Genomic DNA, 22656 nt, shown 5'->3' with positions numbered 1-22656 from the left:
TTTATTCTCTCAATCACAATGGTACCTGCACTTACATCTCCCTTGATCCACAATGACTAGCAGGGATTGTAAAAGAAGATTGAACTGTTGGACATTAAAACCTTGTTAATACTGATGAAAGCTGGACACTTACCTGAGCCAGGCAGCACCGGTGCAGAGAATACTGGCTTGACATTGTGGATTCTAGCTCCTCACAGGGAGCTACTGTAAGACCACATCACAGATCTACTCCACCTAAGTTATTAACCCTGTCTTTCAGTACATAGTAAACCTCATGCAAGGTTTATCTGTTTGGCTGTGGAACTCTAGCAGTGCAAAGCTGTCTCTGAAACCAATTTAGCTGAGAAGGTCCTAGCTGCATTGATCACCAAGCTCCTAGAGTACTCATTGGGCACTCTATGAATGAGGTGCTTTGCCTCATCTGCCAGGTATGTATGTAGACATTGAAAGCATCTGAGAGTTCTCTGCAACAGTTGGCAGCACCAGATTAATTCTTATTTTTCTGAATATTTTCCAATTATTTTACAACTGGCAGTTTATTGATAATATTTCAGGACTTTTTGGAGTTTGTGCTTTGGGTCACATTTGTGCTATGAGACAGTAATGAGAATATGAAGATATTTTCTCTACTGATTTATCTGTGTCTCTTTCCTTCTTTACAGCATTTTGTTTGCAGACATTGTGGGGTTCACTAGTTTGGCATCACAGTGTACTGCCCAAGAGCTGGTGAAGCTGCTGAATGAGCTTTTTGGAAAATTTGATGAATTAGCTACAGTAAGTACAATCCTGTTATTTCAATTTAATTTATATTTCCTTCTGAAAAATGATGCATCAGTTATACATGCTAGAAATCTGTAATAGACTCATTTAGCCCCATGTCATGAACTTTGAAAACTTCAATCTTTTATTAATATTCTAGAGAAAAAACAATCTTTTTAACTGTTTAGTAAAGAAGCATGCTATTTTAAATTATACTTTTCTTTCCCCTTGATGCAGTCCATCAGTGTTCTTCATTGGTTTTGTTTGTATAGAATAGAGAATTTCTTTTCAATAATTACTTTTTTTATCCTTCATTTTAAAAAAAATCGGAAAAATGGAAAATATTAATATTGGCAGTATGGCATAAGACCTTCTGTGATAATAGGAAGCTAGAGGGTAAAATTCATTCTTCACAGAGAGTACTCCTTGAAACAGAAATTATGGTAGCTTTTCAGAGAGGTTCTTGTAGGCAAAATAGGATCCATATCATAAATTGATGCCTATGTTTTTGTTGTTGCACTTATATTGTGCTAGATTCCCTAAGGAAGAGAAAATGAGGGAAATGTTCCCTGCCTATAACTGCAAGCAGCCTAATTTGACAAGAAACATTTGATGGGAAATGAGAGGAATTGCTGAGCCAGAAAAAGTCACATATCTTGTTTCAAATTACATTTAACAAGATGCTGAAAATGTGTTTTCCCCCTAACAAAGCAGAACTTCATCAAATCTATTTTATTTGCCACCTGTCCTTAAAACCTTCATTGCTGAGAAGTAACTCTTCCACATAAGGGATGCTCTCTACTGTCTAGCTATTTTGTCTTCAGACTCTGTGCAGCAGTCTAAAGAAAATATTTGTTTAGGCCCTTGACATAAATAACATCCACATTTTTTTCAGTCCAAACTCACTTCTCCTCGGTGAAGTCTTTCACGTGAGACCTAAGGCATGTGGACATTATGCATCTAAATCTCCCTCTTGATAAACAGCTCTCAAGGACCCCAAGGAGAAAGAAAACTTCTGCCCCACAAGGTGCTAGGGTTGAGAAAGACCTCTTCTTAGTTAAGTGAGTTCTCCTTTGATGGAGTGCTATGTTCTGATTTGCACTAGATATTCAAGTCATAACAGAAAAAAAAATCGCATGTTCCCTTTTTTCCAAGAAAAGCAGATGCTTAGTAGAGATGCAGTGGAATTCTAGGGGGTTTAGGCATGAATTTGTATAACCAGTTGATTACTGCCACTACTGGCAGTGTCTCATAGAGAGCACAGGTCCTCAGCGCAGAGTACGTCATAGATTATGCCACAGAAATACAAATGGGCTTCTATTTAGTCATTTTCGAGAGCTTAAGTGGTGTAAGAAGTTCAAATATCCTCCTTACTTTGATTCCATTTTAATTTCATTACTGAATTTCATCCCTTATGTGGCAACCAGACATCTAATAAGCTCTTTTAAAACTTACAATGCTGTCATTTGCGGAGTCTTTGTAGCCGTGACATACAGAGCCATGTAGTAAAAGGGAAGTACTGCAATATAATACAAGATCACATGTGTGCACACAGAAATAGATAAGCCTATATGATGTGTCATGGCCCTGAAGCCAGGGACATGGCTGCCCAACTGTGCTTGCTCCCTTCCCCATGGCCATGTGCTGCCAGCTGAAGGTGTCAGTGACACTAGAAGGCAGGTACCAGACAAATGACAGCTTTTGATGCAGGGTCAGTTGTTGGTCATGGAAGAAGCAGTTTGGAGATAGCAGAAGAGCAAAAAAAGCCTTAGTTTTTCTGTTCAGTCTGCAAGGATTCTTTTTCAAATATAAAAAAAAAAAAATCTCATGGTTTCATTCAGTTATGTGAAGATTTGCTACCTAGGAGTACTTCTAGTTCATATTGTGCTTCACTGAGGTGTGATTGAGGATGGACGTGCAAGCTTTCCTTAGTGCCTTGTGATGTGATTAAGGGATATTTGTAATTGTATCTTCTGCAGTCAGAGAAAGGTTCTGAGAAATACAGTTTTTCAGAAGGATTCTAATTTCCTGGTTAAAGCAGCTTCTAGGTGCTTATTATTAGGTCAAAACAGAGGACTGGGCTGATCTTAAAACCGTGCTGTGCTTGAGTATTCAGAATGATTAAGGAGGAAATTGCAGAGACTTTAAAGAATAGTGTAACAGTGACAGGTAGGGTCTCTGTGATTACTAAAGTGTGATCTGTGAGTGTGCCTGTTGTGTGCTGCTGTTTGTGTGCTGCTGTTTCTTGGGAAGCAATGTCAACTGGAAGGTGCAGTTTATTATTACCTTTCTTGAAACAATTGCCCTGTCTTAAAAATATAATGCGTTAAGAGAAGCCCTGTCACCACTGTAGAAAGTATAATAAGCATAAGGCAGCATACATTTGCTGGGAGCCTCAAGATGAATCTTGACATTTTGGTACATTAACACACTGCTTTTTGACAGTATAGTTCTGCTAAACTTTGTCCTTCTCACATTTAGGAGCTGTTTTATGCTTTTTATGTTAGTTATTTCTCTCTTTCCATATGCTGTTTCTTTAGATGCTTTTTTGATTTGTGTTTTTTGGGGATTTTTTTTTTTTGCAAGAAGCTTAGTTTTACTGTCTTTGAAATGCTACTCCTTTTTTTTAAAATCACAATAGCTTCAGATATAGTTACAGCTCATGACAGAGTTCTGAAATTCCTTTGAAAATGTACTTTAGCATTCTGTTAGTATAGAGAAAAAAATCCTGATCTTACTACTCCCTTTTAGAATTCATTTGTACTTTTATCATATCCTTTCATGTCTATTCACCTCTAGAAAAAGAATGTCTTTTAAACATTTATCTTCCATGCATTATTTTACCTTGCAAATCACTGAGTCTTTTGGAAGAGTGCTAGGGAGGAGATAATCAGAATACAGTATTTAAAATCATAAAATTATAAAATATCTTGGCAGGGACCCATAGCGATCATCAAATCAAAAGCCCAGTTCCTTGCAGTACTGCCTAAAACTAAACCATATGATGAAGAGCGTTGTCCAGATGCTCCCTGCAAATGAAGGCATGATTTCCATTTTCTTTTTAACAATAACACTGTCTGGTTTCTTAAAGAAACAGTCTTAGCTAATCATATTTCATATGGGATTTTGAGGTCTCCTCAGTAATTTTTGAGTCCTAAGGCCAACTTCAATCACTTTGAAGAAACGTGGGTCTGAGAAATATAAAAAAAAAAAGAGTGTCATTATTGGTATCCTTGCAGGAGTGTGACTTTATCTTAGACAGACATCAGAGAATCCACATGGGAAGGTGCTGTTATGAATTCCCCAGAGCTCACTTGTATGTCTGGTTACTGAAGTTTTATAATGTCACTGTCTTTAGGCACCCTGATACAAGCATTTTGGGTGAATTTGTCCACGCAAGGATTCTCTTGGGACATAACAATAACAAGTCACCTTCCTTGGTGAAGTTTCTCATCAGGCCCATGAATAGTTCAACTCAAAAGGATTAATTTGTGTTGGATTTTATCTGCTGCTCAGGCTTAGTTTACTTAGTTCTGACTGTTACTCTGAAGTTTTTTGGTTTCCTCCCACTAAACAAGAGTAGCTTTGTGCAGTCTCAGATTTGGCCCTGCTGACAGTAATTCTGTATTACATATTATCAATAAATGCAGCAAGCAACTGATCTTTGAATGAGGTCTTCACATGCCTTGCAATCAACCTTTGATAAGTTAGCTTTCAATTTTAATGAGATACAATCATTTGCATTATGCTGTCATGGTCAAAGTTCTACTATGTTTTGATGTAGTTTAGACATGTCCCATATATTTTACTCATAATATATCATCTTAATAGAAAGGGCAGTTATACAGTATCCTGAATTTTAATGAAACAGGTTTGATTTTTAGAGAAGTTCTTATTTTTTTTAATTGAATTTTTCTTTGGTAGATTTTTTTTTCTCACATACTTCCTGCATCTAATCTACATGGAGAATTAAATATTTGTCTTTAGAGCTTCAGCTATTTCCCTTTTAGCATCCATCTTTCTGTATCTTGGATTTCTAAGACATTTCATTTACAAGCTGACAAGTATAAAAGAATTTCAGGTGCTTTTCAAAGGACATCACTAGAAGAAGGTTTTAATATTCTGAATGAAAGTTCTAATTTCTTCATGCCACTTTTGGTATCTCATCCATTTCATAGACTAATACACACCCCTTCCTTGTTCTTTCCATTTACAGTTATGAATACCTCCAGGCTTTGTCATGTTGAGCTTATTTTTTTTTCTTTCCATTTTAATTTAGTATCCTTCCTTGATTGCCTTCTTAACATTTAACAATTTTTACTTTACATATTCCAACATTACTGAAATGTCTCTTTCTACCAGTTCAAGCTCAAAGATACTGAACTGAAAAACATTGTTTCTGAGCCTTGGACAAAAATCAGTAGATATTTTTAATCAGCTTGTGTGTTTTTTAACTGTGTCAAGAACAGTCAGTTCTTTGCTGAGCATTGAACAGATTTTCTTAGAAATAATCACTCTAATGATTGTTTATATTGCATCTATATAATGCTTTTAGTTTATATAAAGATAATTATGATGAGTTTTTAAAATATAAAATGAACAAAGTTTTGTGGACTGTTTAAGATGGGTAAATTGGTGGTGGAGAGCATAAGTATAAACTTGCAGCATGTAACACTTCTTTGTGAAAATTAGTGTGCATTGGAGGGCAGGATATTTATAAATGCTAATTTTAAGGAGACTTGTTTCCTCAGTTCCCTTTGAAAGTCAGCACAGGCACTGAGGCAGATCACCACATAAGTTTAAATCCAGTTTGGAGACATCTCCTGAAGTGACCTAAGGAAGTAAACTTTCTTAAAATGAAAGTGGTCTTAATATGCCTATAATTCTTTAGGATCAAACAGTAATGATGTGTGCGTGGAGCGAAGCTGAAGTAAGTATCTGGGGACAGTTTTCTAGGGAAAATATTAACATTACACAATTTAAATAGTGTAGGAACATATAAATGGGCAAGTAGCCCAGAAAGTAGGTCTTGCCTATTTTACATTATATTGTAAGTGAGAGGATACTGGGCTTGTTATGCTAATTCTTTGTCACAATTCTTGTAATCATTTGTATGCTTATAGTAAATTACCAAATTGTTCCTGAGTTCGTATACTGCAAATCTGAAGTGTGCATCTTTGTAAAGGACTGTGTTGGATTGTTCCAATCAGCCTCAGGTGCTTGAAGTGTGGGCATATGTACTGACACTTATTGTTTTGACCTGTTGTGCAGTTAGCATAGAGAAAAGTATTTCTGGAATCTGGAAAAATAGTCATTTCCTGAAATTTAGAGCTTAATTTTTCAATGTTTTATAGTGTATTTATGGTGTATTGCTTCTCCTGGACTATATCTTCATAAAAAGACAGAATCTAAAAGGATAATTGTTAAAACCTAGGAAGGAGACAAGCATGTGTATCAGTCATGATGATTGTATAAAATATGCTTACTAAAATCCTTTTTAATTTCCAAATAAATTAATATATACAGCTGATGCATGTAGCTATAAACATTTCAACATTTTACTTTTGTAAAATTACACTCCATGTGAAGTAAGGAAAGAATTTATTGTAAGAATGAGAATGTAGACAAAAGTTAGGTCATTTTAGGTCAAAATATATAACTGCCAATAAAATAGAAGGAAAGCATTTGAAAAAAAAGGTCATTCTTTTTAAAGCTATCCTGAATAATTTTACATTTGTTCATGCATAATGTCACTCCCATCGTGGTAGATAATTTGTAATGACTTCACAAAGACATTACTAAATTAAAAGCTTACAAATACTCTTCTGGAGATGGCCAGATTTCCTCAATCAGAGCCTATCAAGTAATTTTTTGTGGCACTTCCTATATTTCCTATACTGCATTTGTTTTCTTTTCTTTTTTTCTGCCACTGTAGAAACTTTTCTTTTTAAGTCTATGCTAACTCTTTTTTGCAATAAATATGTCTCCATTACTCTGCCTAATCTAACTCTATGGAGCTTTTCAGTTAGCTCATTCTCAAGGCTTTTTATGCTGGGACTAGCAGATGTACAAGAACTAATGTTAGTTATAAAGTTACTATTTGCAAGATTTACTGCATTAAAAAGTTATTAAAATAGTTCTTTCAAATTTTAAACCCACACTTCAAAACCTGGGGGGGGGGAAATGGTAAAATATGTATGTAGTAATTGACAACATTCAATGAAATTTTCTGATAGGCTCCACAGTTTTCATAAGTGCATTATCATTATTGGCACACTGCAATATAATAGAGCTGGTGGTAATGTCCATATCACTTTATTACCCTTAGGATTTGACTGTGAAGTTTATCTAAGTCGATGGTTTCAATAAACTCTTACATTGTGGCCAACATTCAGTACAGTTTTAAAAATAGATTTGGATGCTACTCAGAGAAAATATGTTGCTAGATCTCTATTGTTTTACTGAAAAAAACCAGAAATATCATAAGTGAAATTGTTGTCTGTCATTAATGAATGTTGCAGATGGTGTGAGTAAACTGCATCCCAATCTGGGGCTCTCAGCACAAGAGATACCTGGATCTCTTAGAGTGGGTCCAGAAGAGAGTAACAAAATTTATCAGAGGGATGGAACAGCTCTCCTGTGAAGAAAGACTAGAAGGGTTGCCTGAAGAAGAAGGCTCCTTTCAGTGTATAAAAGGGAGCTTATAAAAAAGTCAGCAAGTACTTTACCAAGTCCTGTAGGACAAAGTGGCAAAAGGTTTTAAACTGAAATTTTCAAAGGGATATTGAGGTAGAGTTCTGAAGAGATTTTCATGCCAATCTAAACCCACATTTTCCTCTTGTTTTGCACGTAGCTGTCTTTTGAGAGTAGTGCTAACAGTCTAGGACACATTTGCTTGGTTGTACTTTCCACAGAATGTTCTCAGTTTTGTTTTTCTCTAAAGCTCTTTGGTGCACAAAACTGTTACAGCTGAGTGAAAAAATAGAAATATTTTTTAGGTTTCATTTAACTTTAGAAGAGAATGAAATATATTAAGAAGGTATCAATGTCAAAAAATGTAAAGCAATTACTTACAAAGAATCTCTTCCTGTCATTGTGCACTGAACTCAATAACTTGGTACAGCATTGCTTAGTTAAACTTATACAGCTTTTCTTTTACGACCTTGAAAGAGGGTGATTTGTCCTTCACTATTTTCCTGACAGCCAAAGACTACACTATGTTGCTCCAAAGGCTCTTGGAGCAGTAAGACAGTCACTGTCTCTGCTTTAAGGAAGGAGTGGATTAGTAATTCCAGAAATAGGTATCAACACCCAAATATCTTCTACCAGTCTGTATTCAAATCTTTTGGAAGGGGGGAGCTCAAAACTGGTGTCTGGCCCACAGCTATCAGGCTGAGACACTTCGGTTAGTACTGCAGAGAATGAATATTAAAATCTGCCTTTATCCCATATGCTGTGTATATATGCAAGAGGATGTAGGTAAGTTTGCAGAACTGTGTGTCTGCATGTCATACATGCACATATATATGGATGGATGCATATATCTGTACTGTATGATAGCTAATATATAGGCCTTTATGATTTTGTTCCAATCTAATAAGCAATGGTAATGGAATTGAATAGAGACATTTCATCTTCAGCGGATGTAGCAGAAGACACAATTCTTTCTTCAAGTCTTTTGCATGTGCACACACATCTGTAGTAAATGATTACTTCGAGAGTGATTCAAAGCTTTCTAATCCAATTTTCTCCTGAGATTAATAGCATTTTGGCAGAAAGTGCTACGAATGTTAAATATGCTGCACATGCTATACACATTGGAAATAAGATGCAGTAGTAACGGTTGTAAATCCTATTTTGTCCTCTCTCAAGACCTCTTTGGAAGCAGAATTAAGTTCTAGGTTTGTGAAGAGAGATAAATAAGGAATGCACTTCTTTGCTCTTTTTTGTCATCAGGGAGTTTTAGAGATGCTTTGAATATTTTGCCTGAGTAGTCATTTTACACAGTAGAAACTAAGAAAGGTCTGTAACTGTCATGTGGTTTGCCTGGATTATTGAATTATATATTGGGTCCTTGAGGATAAGAGGGACAGCTGGCATAAATTAATCTAGTTCCCCTGAAACACGTAATGCCATAGTGATTAATATGGACTGAAAATTTGATCCCCTTTGCCTACCTGATAAAGACAATTCAGAGGATTCCTCCAACAAAGGAAGCTGTTGGAACGGGGCTTTCCAAATGAAAGTGACTGACAATCCAAGAAGAAAGAAGAAGAAAGAAATATGAAGGGAGAAAAACCCACAAATGCTTCCACGGAGGCTCCTTTCCTGAGGGACACTGATATTTCTTTTGTCTCATTGAACATCTGTAAGGGAAGATGACCATGCCCCTCTCTGGCACTGCCTGGCCACAGTGATTAAGTACTTGACAGCAGAGCTGAAAGTTCATCTGTGTTCCTTCTTCAGCCCTCATAGTTCACCATTTTGCCCCAGAGTCAATTCTACTTCAGTGAAAACTGAACCGTCAGAAAATTGCATTTAGTGGTTTCTGTCTATCCATGACTTCTCTTCAATATGTGAAGAAAATATTGAGCTAGCAAGATTTTTTTCAGGGAGTAGGGCCATTTTTTGACTCCCACAGAGGCATTAAGGGGTTGTGAGCTCCAGAATAATTTCCTGTGTTGCCCATGCATCCATCTCATTCCACTCTCCTTCTGAGTGTAGGGCTGCTCCTGTATTAATTTGCAGCTATGCCCAGTAAGTATCTGGAGATCTCACCACAGCTGAAGTCTGATGTACAGCAAAGCCTTGCCCTGAAATCATAAAGCCATCTGTAATTCCAGGCCTAATAAATCTCTTCCCTTTTGCCCCAGCATTTAAACAGCTGAACCTGAACTGGTATGGTCCTTGGTTTTCTATTTTCCTTTTTTTTTCTTTCTTTAAGACTCTAACTTTGCAATCACTAAACATTGGAGGTAGTGATTAAATTCCTATTCCCATTTATGCAGGCTAAGCAAAACAAAATGTTAATATTTCTGAAGTCCATATCATTATGAGGGACTCCAATTCTAGTAGGGTCTGAGTTGAGGAAAATAGGAAACACTATTTATGCATCTTTTTGTAGGCCCTATTAATCCTTTCTCTTACTTTGCAAAGCATGACCAAATCCACATTGGCTGGATATGTATGGTAAAGAAACTTTTTGAACCTTAGATGATGCAGTTTTTATTATGAATGGCAAGAAACAGTCTTTCTAATTTATGGATAAATAAAGTCCCGCCTATTCATAGACTGTGACTCCAGGAGGTGAGGACAATAAAAGTCTGGAAAACACACCTGCAGATAAAGTTGCTTTCAGACTTGCAGAAAAAGAAATGGATCAATATAATAAGCATAAAATGTATTGCAGTTAAGTTACACAGGATCTAACTCAGCCTTGGTGCAATTCCACTGCAGTCAATTTAGTTACAAGATGGAGTTCAATGTTTTCACTTTTAAAATCTTGTGGTTTAAAGTTGTATTCTCTCTGACCTTCCTTTTTGACTCACTTTTAAAGGTACCACATACTATGATGACACATGGCTATGTCCAAATACATAGATTGTTGCAATGACAGAAGGAGGACCATTCTGGCATTAGCGTTTGTCATCTCCAAAATAAATAAAAGCTTTAAAGAAACAAGAGCTACAAGCAACAAAAAATGATCTTGATTTTAGATCTATTCATATAACAATTACTTACTTGGACAGCCTATTAATAAAAACAAAGTTCCAGCAGTGATAATAAGGATTGTTGCAATGACACTTGAGAAATATCCTCCTTTAAAAGACTTTGCACTTATTCAGTACGATCTCTCTGCTCAAGAGAACATTCTGACTGTCATGCTCACAGCTTTTGCTGGGAGAAGTCTGACACCTTCTTTATTATTTCTTTGAGACAACATATATAAGTGTATGTATATTTATGAATAAACTTTTTAAAAAAACAAAACTGTAAAATCTTTTCCATTTTTATTAAAAAAAACCTTTTCCCAGGTATATCAAACATTTTTCTTGTATAGTACAAGAATGTGGAGTTAATGTTCTGAATTTTCAATTTTCAGTCTGAGTTGACAGACTTCACTCTTTATGAAAAATGCATTAAATAAAGAGCTACAACAAGAACTAAACCTCAGAGTTGTTTGAAACAAAGCCCCCCCCACCCCAGTTTTATATAACAGGGATAGGATAAACTGCCTTATGAAGTGCTTTCCTGAAAGTGTGAAGAAAGCTCTTAGTAACTTTGAAGCATTCTCCACTTTCTGAGTTGGACTTCCACTGCATCCTGACTCCCCCTGTGACTGACAGTTGTGCCAGAGGGATTTCTGCAGATCCACGTGGAAACATCTTAGTAAGGCACCACAGGTGGGCAAGCTGCCTGGCTAATGCAGTTCTGGCAATCTCTAGTGCTTTTTATCATGTTCATAAAACCAAATTATCTGTTGTTTCTAAATAGACATTGCTTGTATCAGTTGTGACTGGAATTTGTAACTAAGACACATGACTTCATCAGCATCACAAATGTGAAAAATATTGATGAGAGAAGGATTTTTTGGAAGTTGCTGAGGAAATCAAACAAAGGCAGAGAAGGGTGTTGTTTTGTTAATTTGCATAACAGTCCTTAAAAATATGGCTCTTTCAAAGCTGCACTGCATCTCTTTCCTGGAAGTCTATCTCACATGCCAAGAAAAAGAAAACAAACAATTTTTCTAGATTATGGTATATTAATTGATAAATCAGGACAATGAGGATAATATATGATAAGGAAGAAAGAGGTTAGTGATTTCAAAACCAGCAGGTGATTTAGCCATTTTTCTTCCATCAAGATCAATATCTCTCCGGCAAATACTATTGCACTTATTTTCTTCTTTTACTTTAGTCCTGCCTAAATAAGAAATTGTCTTAGAAAAGTGGTAATGGAGGAAATTCCATTTTTTTTTTTCTTTAACTGTCTGCCAGGCTGTTACTAAGTCATTAGAAATGAGCTATTTGTGAGGTAGACAGTAATAGGCGAAATCCCGGACTGATTTGTTGTTTTTGTGTTGTTCACCCCAGATTACTGAAATGGCTTTTCTGAATGGCTATCCTAAGGGTCAAATTGGCATTTCCTGCCCACAATTCATGCATTCCAAATTTGAAGATGAAAAGGGCCTTATAGAAGATTTTGAAGTGTGGCCCAAAACTGAATTTATTTTGGAAAGCAGGCTTCAGCTTTAACTACTGAGTACACTCTAGTGCTTCAATATCTGCCTAAAACTGGAGGGGGGGGGGGGGGGGGTGTCTTTGTTCACAGTATAATCTATTGGTATCTAATAAAAAACTTAGTGGTTTCCATTAAAAAATATAGTGATTAGTGTCCAAAAACCTTGAATTAAAAGGACTGTTCTGTGTCAGTGTAGATTTTGAGATCTGCATATTACTTTGTTTGCATCAATAAGTCTTTTACTTATATAATACCATTTAGCAAAGGATTTCAAAAAAATCTGAGTAAAATTGGTGAGGAATTTTTGGCTGTAGGCTGCAGAAATAGTGTTAGGGCCCCAGTGATAATCATCCTAAAACAATTATGCTTGTATTTATTAAAATATATATTAGCAATTATAACTAGTGCTATATTTAGAATCATGCTGTACAGAAGAACAGATGTTAAGTAGTCACAACTGGAAATGCCTTTTCTACTACTTAAGCATACCCAAAAAGATACTTCTATTCTTTGATTTGAGATTTGAATTTGATGGTTAATTTATAAAAAGTAGACTAGCTAACCTTTCCAAGCAGTGCCTTCTTCCATGCATGAACAGAGGTAGTTCTTGTTTTATAGTACTTGTTCAATAGTGAGTACCCTTTCCAAAGAGGAGAGGTATGGAAATGCCTGCAGCAGGAAGCATGTGTAGCAACAAGCCCCAAATGCTGGCATACATGGTGACATGTCCGAGAGAAAAGGATGCCTGTAGGCATAATCATTGCTTCTGAGCTGGAATATGGGTAGTGATGTGGAGAATGTGGTCAGCTCAGGAAGGCTTTCATTCTTGTTGGCAGGAGACTGGATGAAAATATATGCCTGCATGAGAAACTGGACAAGTATGATTCTATGATTAGGGTTTGGGTTTTTTTTCCCCAGAAATTTTAAATTCCACCATCCCTACCCTCTCTTTTCTTTCCCCTGTCTGCATTGCTGAAGTCAAGTCTATATTGCACACTGCTGGGAAAAGAATTAGACTTTTGTGAATCCCCTCCCATCATATCCACAGCAGCTAATTTTTCATGGTGCTTGCTGGAATAATCCCAGCTTTGTAAATTGGATTAATTTAATCAGGTTATTTACTTTTCTGTGCCAAATTCTAAGCGGGTAAAAGTTGCCATAGTCTAGTTACAAAAGATACCATCATCTCTTCATGTCTCCTCATGATTTATTAGTTAAAGTTAGTTATTAATTAAATGCTCTTTTAAAGGCATTTTGTTATGTGCTCTCTGTTTAGATATGAACTTTCTGCTCAGATGGATGTACCAATTATCACATGCCATCATTTTTTAAATGGGAGCGTTATAGCCAGACCTCTTTGGTTGTAGAAATTAAAAATTCAAGCAAGCAGGAGATAAATTTGTTTGTAATGCAAAATTACTACCTTCTCATCTGCAAGTCTGTCATACTGATTATGCTGTATTGCAAACTGTGATTAATGAATAGGTAATGCAAAAATGTGTGTACCTTTACAGATAAATAAATAATCTTTCCTGGTGAATTGGAACTGAATTTGAAACAAAAGTTTCTCAGAATGCAAACATTTCCCAATATTTAGCAGTGGTTTGGCATCAGTCCTTTGGTTTGAGTTCATACGGAAATGAAGTCTCATTGCAAATCCTGAATTTATAGTAAGGGAAAGGCAATAACATTTTTTCACAATGATATCTTTGGGCAGTGTTAACCCATGTGTTTTGAACAATGCAGGGCTGATGTCCAGTGTATATGTGTCTATTTATAAATAAGTAATGTGTGTGTCAGCTGTTGTGTACAGGGAATCCAGATTTCATTAACTGTAAATGGCCTCATTTAATCACAGAAAGATTCCCTGAATTATTGCATAGTATTAGAGAAAATTCTACCCTGTTAATATTGGAATATCTATATAAATAGTAAAACTTTTCCCATTCTGTTTTTATGAAAGGAAAATCATTGCAGAAGAATAAAAATCCTAGGGGACTGTTACTACTGTGTATCAGGATTGACCCAGCCCAAAACAGATCATGCCCATTGCTGTGTTGAAATGGGACTGGATATGATTGACACCATCACGTAAGTACCATGCATGATGAACCCAGACAGGAGTGCTGCAACAGCTCTTCTGTGGTGTTCAGGAAGTGTGCTCTCAGAAAAACATCAGTGTCTGCTAGCACTACTCACCTGGCAAGTCACACTCTTGCATTCAGGCCACAGCACTCTGATTTCAGGAATGGCCACTCTAGACATTGATTTTCCACTCAATTTAAGCACTGTAAGGAGTAAGTGTGCAAACTGAGTATGTAGGGCACATACATGTACTGAATAGGTGGCAGAAAGATAATGGGAATTAAGAAAATATGCCCTATTGCCTATTGCCACAATGAAAGGAGTCAAATTTGTTGTTTTGCAGTGATAAACACTGCTCATTTTGCACACTAGTACGTAAACTCAAAACCAGTCCTGATGTATGCCTGTTGTATATGTGTTTGTAGTCTCAAAATGATAACCTGCTCATTATTCCTTTTTAATGTAATGTTTAAAGCTTTCATTTATTCTGATTTTCAGAAATGTAATGTGAAATTTACTTTGCTGCCCAGATTTTTGTTTATGCTTGAGAGATCTAAATTGGTCATTATTTTGCCAAGGCAAAAAATATGGATGTGAGAGAACTGTGAATGATCTTTTAGCTGAAGCCTGAGATCTATTTCATTACGTAGGAGGGAAAGGATAAACATGGAAAAATTATTCACTACTGTATTGCCCAGTTCTCCTTTTCATTTGCTAAAAATACTAAAAAAATCTCTCCGAGTGTGAAGAGTTGGGTAAATTAATTAATTTTCTGCCTTACTCAGTGCAAGTTCATCATGCTTGTAAGCATTGTAAAATTGATAAAATACTTCACAATCTCTAAATCTATAATTTATTACAGTCTATGAAATTATAAAATCCTAAAAGAATATGTGTATTTTTTCAGCAGTATATTTTTAAGGAAGCCCTGACCTTTAGAAACATAATTAGATGTACAGGTCTTGTACACATTTTTCAAAAGTGCTTTGGTTTGTTTTGGGTTTTTTCAAATCCCTGGCAAGCAATAGATTGTGCTCTCAACCTCTTTTAAACCTAGCATTAATCTTTAATTCATTAGTTGTGTTGTATTTCATGCATATAAATAAGGGATTGATATAGCAATTGGAACTTTACTCTTTTGAATGTTTCAGTTTTACTATTTAGAAATGAACATGTTCCCTTTTTAGGGTATATTTTATTGGCTACTGACATGATGATGTGAACTTAAAAGAAGGAGTTAGAAAAAATGAACTGGGACTGAACAGAAGAGAAGGCTCAGAGGGACTCCTATCAATGCAGACAAATATCTAGTGAGAGAGAGTGAAAAGGACAAAGCCAAACTCTTCCCAGTGACATCCAGTACCAGCACAAGAGGAAATGGGCACAAACTGAAATACAAGAAATTCAATTTCAATGCAAGAAAGCCCTTTTTTTTATTATTATTATTTTTTTATTGCAGAGGTAGTCAGATACTCGAGAGGTTCCACTGAAAAGACGTGGCATTTGTGTCCTTGGAGAAGTTTAAACCCAGCTGGGCACAGTTCTGGGCAAACTTCTGTAGCTGGCTGTTCCCTAAGCAAGTATGTTGGTCTAGATGATTTCCAGAGGTCCCTTGCAGCATCAGCAACTTTGCAATTTTAGGTGGTTGAGCTGTAGTGTTTTATCTAGATATGTTTAGTCAGAGGTTGTGGTAGAAGGCAACTGGCCATTGAAAGACTTTATTTTTTAAAGAATTCATAGATTTTAGGTCTTTTGCGTAGCTAGTGGTCAGAGCATAGTGAGAGAGCAAGATGGGTATGAGGGCAAGGTTTTAAGATAGTGTCAGATTTACTTAGGGTTGTTCTATAGCTAGGGACCTATTCTGCATTTTTTTATGTATAAGCACAGTTAGTCTCTCTCCTTCACAGAAACCAAAGTTAGAAGATGGATTCCCCAGACCAATTTGTTTTAAAATATGTTTAGTAAATGAGAACTCAGGAGCTTCTGGCAGTGAAGTCAGAATGCAGCATTTTATATTATATTGGTATCATTATTAGGCTTTGTTTATCAGCTCCATGAGATACAAAGTCACTTTTTTTAAACTTGCCCCTATCATGCAGAGGTAGATGCCAGCTGATAGTCTTTTTTAAGTCCATTCACTTTACTGTAGATTTTAGGTCTTGGCACTGCAAATTTATGCTTGGAATTTGTCATCCCTAGTGATAGATTTGTCATGTTACCTGGGATATATAAATAAATAAAATCACTTGAACTGTGATTCATGTGATGGATCTGTCTAAAATGTCTATCCAAGAGATATTTACTAACAAGAGTTTCTTTCCTGGAAAATCAAGGAATATAAACTTCTATGTCTAACTGATGGTTCTGTGATTGGACTGTGTTGAATGTGTTCATATAAACTGATACATTTAATTATCTTTATGTTCTGTGTAACTATTATTTAAGTATCCTACAATATGGTGCTGAATGTATCATCTGAGAACATAATTTTCAAAGTATTATAAAATAATTATAATTTTCACAATGTCATCCATCTTCCTCAAAGTGTTTTTTTCAAGGGAACAGAACCAAAATAATTACAGGAGGAGCTTTTGTTTCTAAAAAACTGACAAAACAGATACATTATGTTCTGCTTCCATTCCAAAAGAATTTCTGCATCTATTGTGTCAGTGCCTGAGTACAGACCAGGTGCTTTTTCTACTTTAGAGTCATTTAAAGCACCATGGCAATGAGTGGAATGTTCAATACCAGCAATGTTGCTCTTACCATATGAGTTTTGACTGCCAAGCTTTTCTTAGTAATAAAATTAAAATGATCATATTCATTAGTGTCTCTAATATGTCATCACTTTGGTTATGAACACTGTATTAGGCCAAGTACCCCAGGAATTTTTGTCTCAGGAAACAGACACAAGCATTAACTTCCTAAATGTCAACATTCTTGAAGCTTTTCCCCAGTCATCCAAAAGTCCAGGGCCTGGAAATGTTTCAACAGGCGGGAGTGAATTGACCTCAAGTTTTTTGAGAACTAGCCAGCTGCCTTTTGAAGAAGCTGTGTACCATTGGTGGAAGCTTAGTCAGCTTGCACCTCTGCTAAAGCCAGCCAGCATCTCTTCAACAGCCCTGACTCTGTCCTAGTGCTCTGCTGCAGCTGAGCAGTACTCTGGGGAAGTGTATGTAATTGAACCAGAAATCACATCTGTGCCTTTAACCAGGAAACATTCATTTCCGAAGGCATTTTTAGACCTAAAGGGAAGACTTAAATAATTACAAGAATTGGCATGCAGAGCTTTTTTGTTTTTCTCTTGAATGCTCAGGAGCACAGGTTTGGAGCTGTTCTGCAGGTGATCTAAATTATTTTCATGGCTTGTAGTAGCACATAAAATATTTGTTGTCAAGGAGGGAACTAAAATTTACAGGTTTTATAGGATACTCAAGCTGTCAGGGTAGATGCTTTTCTTGTTAGCAAGTTGCTCAGACTCTAAAGAAAACCGATTTTAAAAGAAATTGGTTTTTGATTTTCATTTGTTTCTGGGCCTACTTTTGTGTTAACATTTGGAAAACTTTAGTATAGGAAGTTATGAGAGAACAAGTTATAATGAATAATTTATTTGAGAAACTCCTTTTTCCTTTTCCTGACTTCTTTGTGAAGTGCTGATATTTCCTTAGAAATGTATTTATAATTTAAAATACCTCAGTGGACATTTTTGTGGTATTTTATTGTAGAAATGATGTTGTTTGGGAACATGATCATTGTACTGCTCTGAATTTAAATTTGATGTGTCTTTTTTATATATTTCCTAATATTCCTCATTTTTTTTGTAGTTCAGTGGGGTATATTTATGGAAATTATCTGCATAAAAAGCACAAAGGTCTACAAGATAAAATAAAAAAATGTAATGAACTGTTCATGATTTTTTTTTCCCTGCTCAAATTTAATAATGAGAGCATCTCTGAAACACATTGTGTCTTCTGGGGAAGATGTAGAAATGCATTCTCAATTTAGATTTATGACTAAGTGACTGCTTATGGAAATGTTTTGTTCAAAACATGAAGTGTTCTCAGATTCTACTTTGTTGGTGTGTTATACAGTACAGCTTGTTTAACAAGGAGGAGTGTGGTCAGCCATGTTGTATTTTTCTGCTCATCTTTTTTCATTTACATTTTGTTATTCTATTAAAATTCCTAAAAGGAGATTAAACTTCCCCCAGCTAGACAAAGCCTTGAGTGGACTTTATCAGTGTCTGAATTTCGCTGTCTTTCCACATGCATTCAGTCTGAGGTTTTATATGCTTTTTTAAATGGAGGAGGAGGGAAGGAACCAACAAAAAAAAGCCCACACTCATTTGGGAACAGAGAAATTCAAACTTCTGCGGGTTCATTAATTAAGATTATTGCATAGGTTCTTAGTTATGCAGGAGAACATAGGCAGGCAAGATGTAATCCTGTAGGACTTTGGATTGCAAGGTATGGTCTTCGTGTAAGGTCAGTGTGTTAATGACACAGTACACATGCTCAGGTGAAGATACAAAGTGTGGTTGCGTATTGTTAGGTGGCTGATGTTATTAGGGTCTTTCATTTCTTCAGAGTTTTGTCAGACTGTGTGCACAACAAAGCTTTGTAACACTAGAATCCCTTTAGGATTCCTTGAAGTCAGGGAACAGATACTGAGTAAGCTGACTTGCAGTGAGTAGGAATAGGACAAGGAAATTATCAATCTTTCAGAAAGCTGTGCATAAGCCTTTCTGTGCTGTTGCATAAAATATGACTGAAAAGTGTATTGTGCCCAGATTCCCTATGGGGACAAAGGAGATCTCCATGGTACTCACATTAGTGATGGCTGACATGGCACGTACTTCAGCACTTCATAGGTGAAGAGTTTCTTATTTAAATTGAGGCCAGATATCTTGGCTGCACATCCCACACCTCGATTTATGTTGACCTTTCTGTTAATAGTATTTAAACAAGTGAAACTTCTGAAACAGTTGAAAATTCTTTCTAAAGGCATCTCTGCAAAATCCAGTATAACTGGATGATACTTAAAAAAAAAATTGGTCAATGAAGGTCAAGGGAAAATTATAGCTAGAGTACCATTTTAAGGTCTTCTGTTAAATTATATTTAATTCTATTAAATGAATTGGAAAATTCAAATTGGGAAAATCAAGTTAAATTAAATTCTTACACTGAAAAGTCAGTTTCCATTATTCAGAGATAGTATAACTTTTCGGACAGCAACTGGACTGTGGAATGACAGGTGTTTCTCTAACAGAAAGAGCTGAAAATAGCTATATGCAGTGTTATTCCAAATAATGTAATATTTAAGACTGTTCCATGGTGCATTTTCAGTGTTCGCAACTTCATGAAGAGTGCAAGTCATAGCATGCCCTTCATTCACAGAAATGAAGAGTCTTTCCTTATTGTGGCATCAAAAAAATATTCTTTTAATAACAGTTCTGCAGATTGATTCATCCTTTACCAGCTAGGCAGTGAAAATCTCTGAACGTTAGATTTAATTTACAGGTGCAAGACTAGTTACGAGTTGTTTTGGTGCCACTCTTACAGAAGCTTTGGGAAAATATTAGTGTTTATAATCACTCTGCTGTTCTTACAATGGTTTATTACTTTCATCATTTTCTTTGTCCTGTACTCTGGTAACTGGGTAATTGAGCCGATTAAAATGTAGTAGATTGGGAATAATTACTTACACATTGGCCATCTCAACTAGTGTCTATTTGTACCTCTTTTCTCACAGAAATGGTCAAGAAATTTAGAAATGCTGAGATTTTGGTTCAACAGTAATTAAAACACAGCCAATAAAATTTTTTTTTTGAAATTACAATTAGGGCTTTGAAGCTAGTGAAGGTAGAGAACAGTACCTGAATATACCATTTCAGGTTTTATAAGACCCTTTCTATTCAGTCATGTATAAATGCATACATTAATTTTGGGAGCAGAGAAAATGAAGAGCAGTCATCATCTAAATATTAATTATCAAAATATTAATATTCTGATGCTGTCCATTACAGATCTGTTGCAGAAGCCACAGAGGTTGATCTCAACATGAGAGTTGGATTGCATACAGGCAGGGTGCTTTGTGGGGTCCTGGGTCTCCGAAAATGGCAATATGATGTCTGGTCGAATGATGTGACGTTAGCTAATGTAATGGAAGCTGGAGGACTGCCTGGGTAAGTCTGAAAAAGGACCTCAGCAAAAAAAATAGGAAACAGTATGGGTGAAGAATTTCTTTCCTTTTTAGAGGCATTTGCAATGTAATTGCTATTGATGAAAAGGATTGTGTATGGCAGGAGCAATCAATGTATTATCTGATTTATCCTGTAGAATTTTCCAAGTTATCTTGATATTTGTGTAAGCAATAGGTTAGATTAGATGCAAAACATTTTCAAACAAAAAGTAAAACCCTGTAGCTCTTCCAGGAATTTTTTAGCCTCTATACACACCTCTGTACTTTGAGGGGGGAGACAGGATGCCTTGCTCCTTTTACATGCCAAGATTTCCAACACTAGTCATGTGGTATAGAAAAGATATACTTGTTTATGAACTCAGAACTCAGATATTAATGACATTTGCAAATGGCACAGTAGCACATAAACCTGCAGCCAACCCATGGGGCATGTTCTGGAACTTAAAGTACTCATTGCACAGCCTTGAACACAATTTAAATACACACAGTCAACATTTGCAAAGGTGCATAGGTTTTCTGTGCATAGCTCACATTTGGACTAGGACCTGCCGTCCCCTTTTTGATTTTTATGAGATCTTGATTGTTGTACAGAAGGACAAAGGAGCCAACTAATTTTTTGTGGTAATGATGAATGAATTTCTGTTTATTGCATAATCTGCTTCAGATAATTTTGACAGTGTATTTTATGTGTTCATTATCTTAAAGTTACCCAGTGGAAAAAAATCTGAACACGTTTATTAGAGGAAAGCTGTAAAATATTTTCAGATACCTTGTCCGAAATATATTTCAAATACAAGGAGTCTTTCAGGAGAAAATGTGAAAACTTTTTCAGGATAAGAAAACCCAGAAATAATATTAAAGATGGGTGTGTTGCCAAAATAAAGGGAATCAGAAAGCTGCCTACAAAACAGAGTGGATGAATGATATGAGTCAGAGATGCGAAGTGAATCAGAAAAAGAAGTTTCTGCTTTATACACAAGAGAGGTTTGGAGTGTGATGTCACAAGTTTCAAACAGCAGGATGTTTTTCCAAGCAGCTGTTGAGGTAAAAACTTAAGAAAGTCACACAATGTAGATGATGTGCAGACTCTCACTTTCTACAAATCAGCAAATCCGCAATCAGATTTGGATCATCAGCAGTCTTCTTTCTGCCCAAGTTCACTTTGGGCAAGTTTAGAAAATGCATGTAATACATAATTTTCTATACTCAATTGGGCTAAAAATGCAAGACAAAACTTTTTTTTTTCTTTTTCTTTCTTTTAAAATCAAACCTGTGGTCTTGCATGTAAACTAACCTATTGACCTCTTTATGAACTTCGGTACAGGAGTGAATTTCAGTAACAAATAGCTCATAATGTATCTTTGCTTTAAACAATAATGTCTAATTTTTCTCTCCAGGAAAGTACACATTACAAAGACCACCTTAGAGTGCCTAAATGGGGACTATGAGGTAGAACCAGGATATGGTCATGAAAGGAATAGTTTCTTGAAGAAGCATAATATTGAAACGTATTTTATTGTGCCATCCCATCGTAGGAAGGTAAGCTAATTCAGTGATATATTTTCATAATTTAAAAACTGTTCTATGCTATTCTGAAAGCTAAGACAATGTTAGATTATTTTTGTTGTTGTTTCTTTATTCCCTGAAAGCTTTTCAAACATTCTTGAAGTCCCAGCAGTGTGATGGTAACATTTTGAGTCTCAGCATGTGATGAGGTGGTGACAGTGGTTTTCTAACAGGTGCAACTATAGTCACACCTTTCGTCCTCAACTGTTTACTGAGTGCAGCTGAAAAGAAACTGAAAAATGTTTCTTGTGACCTCAGTAGGAGTCTCGAAACTCCATAACTGTCATTTTAATGGATTCAATTTGGTAAACCTTTTTTTACATCAGATGAGGCTTATCTTTGAAGTTATCTATCATAACATGCTTAACAGGCCAAGAGAAACTTTATTGCCTCTTATCTCAGCCAGAGAATTTGGGATACAGATTTTTGCACCCATATTTTCTGAAACTCTGTGCGAGTAAGTTTAATTCAGGGATGTTAACCTTCAAGAGGAAAATTATATTACCCAGTTCTGAAAGTACTTGTCAGATTTTAAAGTGATGTCTGTATACACACCAAGTTTTTAAGCTGTCAGAACTTCATATTTGAGGGTTTTAACCATCAAGTATCTGAGAAAAACATAACCACAGAGAAACAGGTCATCTTGAATTTCATATTTGCAATCAGTCTTTTGGTTTTAATTTGATGACCCTGATGGAAATGTTGGGAGTCCAGTCACCAGGGTAATTTGATTCTGGGATTGAAAAATCACATTTTTTTATTCTGGAAAGGCTGGTGCAAGAGTGATTTTATGTACCTCCTCTA

The 22656-nt window shown here is 35.9% G+C and overlaps 1 protein-coding gene across 1 annotated transcript in view; it reads left to right on the top strand.

Annotated features, from left to right (window-relative positions):
* Nucleotides 1-22656, top strand: part of ADCY1 (adenylate cyclase 1) — a 151450-nt gene that overhangs the window by 82564 nt on the left and 46230 nt on the right. The window contains exons 4-7 of the mRNA XM_062496246.1: nucleotides 663-774; nucleotides 13964-14091; nucleotides 20111-20269; nucleotides 21684-21825. Of these exons, the coding sequence (XP_062352230.1) occupies nucleotides 663-774; nucleotides 13964-14091; nucleotides 20111-20269; nucleotides 21684-21825 (541 nt within the window). The remainder of the gene's footprint in view (nucleotides 1-662; nucleotides 775-13963; nucleotides 14092-20110; nucleotides 20270-21683; nucleotides 21826-22656) is intronic.

This window comes from Cinclus cinclus, chromosome 1 (genome assembly GCF_963662255.1).
Source record: "Cinclus cinclus chromosome 1, bCinCin1.1, whole genome shotgun sequence".
Lineage (NCBI taxonomy): Eukaryota > Metazoa > Chordata > Aves > Passeriformes > Cinclidae > Cinclus > Cinclus cinclus.
The sequence above is the reverse complement of the archived record's forward strand: the minus strand, read 5'-3'. Positions and strand labels throughout refer to the sequence as shown.